The sequence below is a fragment of the Miniopterus schreibersii genome, assembly GCF_964146895.1.
Source record: "Miniopterus schreibersii genome assembly, chromosome: X".
NCBI classification, from domain to species: domain Eukaryota; kingdom Metazoa; phylum Chordata; class Mammalia; order Chiroptera; family Miniopteridae; genus Miniopterus; species Miniopterus schreibersii.
In genome coordinates, this window is record NC_138104.1 from 3,629,372 (window position 1) to 3,637,448 (window position 8,077).

Here is an 8,077-nt window from a genome sequence, read left to right on the forward strand (position 1 = left end):
CTACTGCTGTGCCACGAACATGGCAGCAGCACGACCCACGGGGCCAATTCTGGCCTGGGCTCTCTCCTGCTCATCTCTTAAAGCTTCCTCATACCAGCATGAGAAGGAAATGGGGTCAATCCCTTTGATCTTGGCCAAAAATTCCAGAACTTGCAACTTACTGGTTTCAGCATGGGCCCTTGGACCCCACATGAATTTGTAGCGTGGTGGATCACTATTAGGCACCTGCTGGTACTCCAGGTAATTCTCCTGCACCCAAGTTCTGGTGATGAGCTTCCTAGGCTCCCCATAAATGAAGTGCTCCCTCCCAGCATAAACTCCCATCATATTCAGGAATTCCCAGACATCTTCCTCAGGGGTGCAGTTGCCCTCTAAGAAGATCAAGCCCAGGATGATTATCAGGAGGCCGTTTTTAGGCAAGCTCTGGTGGTCACTGACCATCTCATCATAGGTGAGATCTAGTGAGTTGACAAGGACATAGGAGTGGGTGGCGGGGACCACTTCCTTCACATCAATGCCAGAGATCACCTCCAAGCACTTACAAGCTTTCTTGAAAATCAGAGAGAATTGACTCCTGCCCCTTCTGTTAACAATTTTTAGCATTTCTGCCTTTGTAACAGGCTTCCTCAAACGATACTTGAGGACCATGAAACGCACCAAATTGGTCACGTTCTCATGAACCGGGTCCCTATGCAAAGATTCAGGGTCTGCTGAGGTCTGCAGCAAGCTTGTATCCTCATTTTCTTGGTTGCCGGAACCTCCAACTGATGTGCTCCGTGCCATGGATCTCTGAGGACTCTGGGGAGGTCTTGATGTCTCAGCAGCAGGCTCCTGCTCCTGCTCCTGCTCCTGCTCCTGCTCCTGCTCCTCCCCCTCCCCCTCCCCCTCCCCCTCTGCTTCCTTTTCCTCCTCCTCCTCAGGGGTGCCTGGGATCACGGGAGAGGAAGGAGGGGAGGGGGAGGGGTAGGAGAAGCTGAAAGAGCAAGAGGAGTTCTCCTCCTCCTCCTCCTCCTCCTCCTCCTCCTCCTCCTCCTCCTCCTCCTCAGTTATGAGAAAACTTCTCTCACTTCGGGCCTGAAAGTTTGGCTCAAATGTGAGACGTGGACGCTTTGAGGAGTGAGACATGATGACCCTTGTTGGGGGCAGCAGGTGGAAGTGTGAGCAGGAGTATGGGAGATGAGATCCCAGGAGCCTGGGGGAGAGAGGGAGAGAGTCAGCGGCCTCAGCAGAGAAGCGCGCCCTTGGTAGCTCTGACAAAGGCTGACTTACAGGTCTTCTCTTTAGCGGTGCTCTAGGGCCTCCCAGGGCTCCTGTCTTCCTGGATGGTTTGTCTCCTATGAACCTGTAGGATGATGTGAGAAAGCTCCTCAGGGTGCAGCCGGCCAGCACAGCCTAAGGCTTCCGGGGCTGACTGTGAGCGGGTGGTGTTGGGGACTGTGGGTGGAGACCTTGGTAGACATTCCGAGTATGTACCTCACACTGACTCCTAGCTCTGCCTGGGCCTCCTCTGCTCTGCTGACCTGAGGACATGTGCCTCACACCGAGGCCCTCTTCTCACAGCTCCTGGACCCCTCTTCTCCTACTTGAGGGTTACCCGTATCCCTCACATCGATGCCTGGTGGGGCCTGGGACCCCTCCCTCTGCTGTCCTGAGTCCTGACTCTTTAGAACAAGCCCTTACCTCCCTGAGACCACCAAGAAGAAAGTGAGGGTGCACCGTATCCAGCCACTGTGCCTCAGGGCCTCCCAGATATCACAGCAGGGGAAGGGTAGAGCTGGGTATGCCTTCAGTCCTAGGGTGAGGATGTGCTGCCCTGAGTGCTCACTCGGGGTCCTTACCTTAAACCCTGGCAGAGTCTGGGACTCCTCCCTCTGCTGGCCTGATGTGGCTGCCCCTCAGACCACTGCCTCCTCAGAACAAGGCCCTCACCAGCCTGAGAACCCCCGGGAAAACGTGACGAGGCACCACATCTTGCCACCCCTGCTAGGTCCTTCCAGTGCTGACGGCAAGGGCTGGGCCCCATCAGTTTGATGCTGGGTTATCCTCAAGCCCCTCCTCAAGGTATTCATCTTTCCTGCTGACAGGTCCTGGGCCATCCCCTGCTAACTGGACACCCCCCGCCCCCTCAGAACATTACCTCACCTTGCTGAAATACCTCCCTCACCCTTGGAAAAAAGTCAGAGCATACCACGTCCAGCCAGCCCTGCCTGGATCCTGCCAGAGCTGAGAAGAGGAGACAGCCAGCCAGGCTCTGCACAGTCTCTTCTTTCTGGGGTGGGAATTACCTTTGGTCCTCGCCAAGGGTCCTTTCCTGGACTCCTGGTAGAGCTGGAACTCCTCCCTCTTCAGACTTGGTGTGGCTCCCGCAGCTGACTTGCTTTCATACTCAAACCAAGGCCCTCAACCCCCTGAGACCACCAAGACAAAAGTAAAGAGACATCACATCCAGCCATCCCTGCTCAGGGTCTCCCAGGACTGACAGCAGGGGCTGAACCCCATCTGTGCTAGGATGGGGGTTCCTTCTGTCATTCCTCAAGGTATTCCCCTTTGTTCCTGGCAGGGCCTGGGCCCACCTCCTCTTGTGACCTGAAATCAGCCCCTCAGACCAAGGCCTCGCTTCCCAGAAACACCTCCACCCACTCCATGCAGGAAGCGAGGGCTCACCACATCTCGGCATTCCTGCCCAGGTCCTCCCAGGGTGGATAGTGGGAACAGGGTGGAGTTGCTGTGAGGCCCCCCCTTCTGTCTGAGTTAGGGGGCACCCTTAGTCCTCCTTCAAGGCCCTTATCTTACCTTGACTCCTCACAGATCCTGGGATTCTTTCCTCTGCTGATGTCACCAGCTCAGACCAAGGCCTTCACTTCCCTGGGACACTCCAGACAAAAGAAAAAAGACACCAAATCTAGACACCCCTGCCTGGGGTCTGTTCTGGCATGGGGAATACACTCAATCCCCCCTCAAAGTATTTATTCATCTCTATTCCTGGCAAGATCTAACCTACCCTCCACTGACCTGAATCTCCCCCTCCAACCACGACCTTACCTCCCCAAAGCACTCCATCACCTTGACTCCTGGCAGAGCTCCTAGCAAATGTGAGAGTTTTCCCATCTGGCCAAGTCTGCTCAGATCCTCCCAGGGATGAGATTCTGTGGGGTCCGTATTTTGGGGGAGGGGGGCCTTCATGACTCACTAAGGGTCCTTACCTTGACGCCGGCCACAGCCTGAGACTCCTTCTGAACTGATGTGGCTCCCCCTAAGACTGTCGCCTCCTTAGATGAAGGCCCTCACCTCTCCGAGACCCTCCTCCAGACAAAAGTAAGGAAATGTCACATTGAGCCAACATTGCTGTGCTCTCCTGGGGTTGATTGGGGGGGGGGGCAGGGTGGGACTGGGGCCCTTTAGCTAGGATTGGGGTGTTTTCAAGGCAGGCTGAGGCCACATCTACCTAGGGTGGGAGGTCCTCTCTCTCCAGTCTCACAGTCCTCTGCTTGATGCCTGGCAGGGTCTGGGTCTGTATGTCCTATTAACTAACCTGAAGTCACACGCCTCAGAAAAAGCCTCAGCTCCCTCAGACTCTCAAAGTGGAGGTCAGAAAACAACACATTTGATAACCCTGGTGTGTGGCCTGCCAGTCACTGCAGGGGCATGTTTCTGTGAGATCCCTCTCTCTGGGGTGAGAGGTCCTCCAAGTCCTCCCTCAGAGTCCTCATGTTGACACCTCGCAGGGTGTGACACCCTTCCCTTGGCTGAACTCAGGCCACACTCATCGGAACAAGGTCTTCACCTTCCTGAGACACCCCTACCCCCATGGGAGGGGGCGGGGGACTGAGGGAGGACCACATTCAGTACCCATGCCCCTGGTCCTCCCACACTGACAGCAAGGGCAGAGAGCACCTGGGTCCTATCTGCTGTGCTGTAAGGAGTGCTCTCAGTCCTTAAACTGACACAGCCCCAATTTGGGCCTCGGACTCCTCCCTCTGCTGAGCTGTCCCTGCTCTTTCAGGCCTAGGTTCTCTCTCCCTTGAGAACCTCCAGATAAAAGCAAAGCGAGGTGCCCAGCCGGCATGGTTCAGTGGTTGAACTTCGACCCATGAAGGAGGAAGTCAGGGTTCCATTCCGGTCGGGGCACATGCCCGGGTTGCGGGCTCGATCTCCAGTAGGGGGAGTGAAGGAGGCAGCCGGTCAGTGACTCTCTCATCATTGATGTTTCTATCTCTCCCTTCCTCTCTCTGAAATAAAAAACATATTGGGGGGGAAAAAAAAAAAAAAGTACAGAGAGGCCACATCCTGCCACTGCTGCCCAGGGTGTCCCAGGGCTGACGGCAGGGACTGAATCCCATCTGTCCTGCAGTGGCGGGAAGGGGGGAATCTCCTGCCCTCCCTCAATGTATTCAGTGCCTGCTCAGATGAAGGCCTCACTTCCAAAAGGCAAGCCCCACAAGTTCCTGGAGGCGGTGCGGAAATGTCACGTGACCGCCGGTGCCCGAGTCCTCCCATGGTTGACAGGGAGCGGAGTGGGGTTTTCGCGGGGCCCCTCTGTCCGTAGTGGATGGTCCCAGCATCCATCCTCAAAGTGTCCGTATTTATTCCTAGCAGGGCCTGCATCTCCTCCCTCCACTGCCCTGGGTCCGCACCCCTCAGAGAAAGCCTCACGTTCCGCCAGACTCCAAAACGGCAAGTCTGTGCTTACCAGGGCTGACAACATAGCAACGCCGGGGTGGGGGTGCTGGGAGGGCAGGGGGTGGCGCACCCTCTCTGTGGTGAGTTCTCCCCTCAGCACTTTCTCAGAGCTGCCTGACGGGGGGGGGGGGACACCTCCCTCTTCCGAGGCCAGGCCTGCCCCAACTGCCACAGCCTCCGGTCCCTGAGAGTCCCAAGTGGGAAGGCGGGACTGGACCCACCATATTGGGGAACACTGCCCGCGGTCTCTCAGAGCTAACAGCAAGTTCATGGCAAAGCTGGCCGCCCACCGCCCACCCCCAACATACACACTGAGTGGAGGTTTCCTCCCTTAGGCAGGACTAGCGAAAGCCTGCGGCTCCTTCCTCTGCTCACCCCACACGGGACCCACGGGCGAAGCCTCGCTGCCCTCAGACTCTGGCGACGAGAGAACCGAAACGCCACCCCCCCATCTACGCGTGGAGCCCCCCAGGACTGCGGGCACTGCAGGACGGAGCTGGGCCCCCACCCTCTGCAGCGGGAGACCTCCCCCTTCTTCCTCGGGGTGCTCACCTTCACGCGGGGCACAGCCTGGATGTCATTTCTTGCCCTTCCGACCGACCTAACTCCGCACGACTCGGAGAAAACCTCACCGGCTTGAGAGGCGAAAGGGCCAAAGAGCCGAGTTCCGGAACCCTGTTGGGGTCCCCCGCGCGGCGCTGCAGGGGCAGGGCGGGGCTGGGGTCCCAGCACCTGCAGGGGGCAGTGCCTCCAGGCCTTCCTCAGGGACCTCGCGCTGATGATTGGCCAGCCCTAGGGCTCCTCCATATGCAGACCGCAAGCCCCGCCCCTCAGACTGGCAATGGAGGGCGCGAACAGCACATCCGGGGAACCTCTCCCAGGGTTCACGGTGAGGGCAAGGGGTGGGGAAGGGGGTGGTGGCGGGAGGCTCCTGCGCCTCTCGCCGAGAGCAGCTCCCCCCCCACACCTCCAGTCGCCGAAAGCAGCTCCCCTCACACCTCCCGTCGCCGAGAGCAGCTCCCCCCCTCACACCTCCAGTCGCCGAGAGCAGCTCCCCCCCCTCACACCTCCCGTCGCCGAGAGCAGCTCCCCCCCCTCACACCTCCCGTCGCCGAGAGCAGCTCCCCCCCCTCACACCTCCCGTCGCCGAGAGCAGCTCCCCCCCCTCACACCTCCAGTCGCCGAGAGCAGCTCCCCCCCCTCACACCTCCAGTCGCCGAGAGCAGCTCCCCCCACACACCTCCCGTCGGGTCCTGCTTAAGGCGCTGACCTGAGGCGCAGCCCCTCAGAAGGAGTCTCCTGTCCCTCCGACTCCCAAAAGCATAAGCCGCGAAGTGTCACGTCCGACGCCTGTCCTGTGCATGGACTGGCTGGGGACCAAGGGCACAGGCAGGACGGAGCTTGGCCCCCACCCTCTGTGGCGGGAAGGTTTCCCCTCCTCCTCGAGCCCCTCCCCGGGACGCCTGGCGCAGCCCAGGATTCTTCCCTCTCCTGACGTAACTCCGCACCCCTCAGGGAAAACCTCAAGCCCCTGTTTCCCGAGAGGAAAGTCCTCAACCGCCACACCCAGAAGCACTGCCTGGGGTCTCCCAGGACAAAGGCCGGGGCAGGGCGGGACCAGGGCCCCCTGCTCTGTCTGGGGTGGAGCCACCACTCAGTCTTCGCCCCGACTCGGGCACCGCCGGGGCAGCTGCCCTCTGCGGACCGGACCGGCCTCCCTGGGCCCCGGATCCAGCTCCTCCCCACCCTGAGAACACCCAGCTGGAAGGGGCGAGGGAGCATCCCGTCGGCCACTGTGCGCCAGGGCTTCCCAGGGTTGACCTCAGGGGCAGGGCGAGGCCCTCCCCCCTTCTACCCCACACTCTCGGGGAATGGGGGCGTCCGTTCAGACCCATCCAAGGCATTTCTCTGTACTCCTCACGGGGCTTGCATGCTCGCCGTTTGCCGGGCCTGAGGGTGCATCCCTCAGGCCAAGGCCCCAAGCCCGGGAGGCTCGCCCGCTGAGAGGAGGGCGTGAGGGAGGGATCGCGCCCGCCTGGCCGCCCAGCTTGGGCCCTCCCGTGCTGACAGCATGGGCGACTTTCTGCGTAGGTCCCCTCTTTCTCGGAAAGAAGTCTCCCAGGTCCTCTCTCGGGATCCTCCCCTGGGGGGCTGGCAAGGCCCGAAGGCCCTCCCCCCACCTGACGTGGAAAGGGGCAACTCAGAGCCAGGCCCTCACGTCTCCCTGATGCCCTAGTGTGACGTCAGGGGGTGCCACGTGCCGCCACCCCACTCTAGGACCTCCCAGGGCTGAAGGCAGGGAGAGGGCCGGATTCCCTGCTACCGCCTGGATGTAGGGCGGGCTTCAGGGCGGGCCTCCCTCCGGGTCCTCAACTTGCTCTCTGGCAGAGACCAGTCCCTTTCTTCTCACCACAGCCAGTGACCATGGCTGGGGTCTTACCTGGGCTAATTGCCGAAACAACTGCAAGACAGGGGCCTATTCCTTCAGAAACTCAAATTCGTCTTTAAGTCCTCACCTTCATACCTGGAAAGTCCTCCCTCTGCTCATCTATGTTTGCCACCCTCAGACCTCCACCTTCCTGAGAACCGCACCCCTACTATGAAAACACGGGGCACTTCTCAACCTGAGAACCCTGCCGGCAATCTCCCCGGACTAACATCAGCAGTGATGCAGGATTCTGTGGGGTACCCTCTTCTGGAATGGGGGCACTGCTCAGTCCTCTCCTTGTGAAGCTCCTCCTCTTGTATCCTGGCTTCTCAATTATATACTATGGGGGAAATGACCTCTCCCTGCCAGCTCTGACTGTTTGCTCAAGTGCAATTCTTTCAGAGAAGGGTTTGGATTCAAGGCTAGATACTGGAGGGGTAGCAGTAGCACCCATGACAGAGAAGCCAACTTACCATAGGGCCTCTGTACCAGACAGACTTAAGACTTTGGAAATTTCTTATTCTAAAAAATTTATTTTATATATGGAACAGGCTGAACAGCTTGATTTTGGGATGCCCTGCCTCCTTTGAGCTTATCTAACATTGCATTGTCCACTGCAGTGATTTTTGTTTTTATAACCCTTGTTCGTAGTTAGAAATATTTTGTAAGTTGTACCTTTCTACAGAGTGTATATGTAAAATGTGTTTGTGCCTGTGTATTTCATGAAAGAAGGCCTACTCTTACTACAGGTGGTTCATTGTGACACTATTCCGTCTTAGTTCATTCCTGAATTCTGCTACAATAATGTACTTTTAAAGAAGACCAGCCCTTTCTCATAAGAGTGCTTTTAGGTGAATATTAGCAGTGTCAAGTCATACTGCCTCAATCAGCCCCATCTTTCCCAGTGTCCTGACATTACCCAGGGCTACTGGCATTTGTGGTCTTAGGTGCAGCTTTGGGTTTCTGCAG

At 58.2% G+C, this 8,077-nt stretch overlaps 1 protein-coding gene across 1 annotated transcript; it reads right to left on the reverse strand.

The window, feature by feature from the left end:
- LOC308551697 (melanoma-associated antigen 10-like) lies at window positions 1-783 on the reverse strand (the record flags this gene model as incomplete). Its single annotated transcript, XM_081126347.1, has 1 exon — window positions 1-783. One exon carries the CDS (start codon window positions 781-783, stop codon window positions 1-3), a length of 783 nt encoding a protein of 260 aa, XP_080982473.1.
- Between the last annotated feature and the right edge of the window lie 7,294 nt (window positions 784-8,077).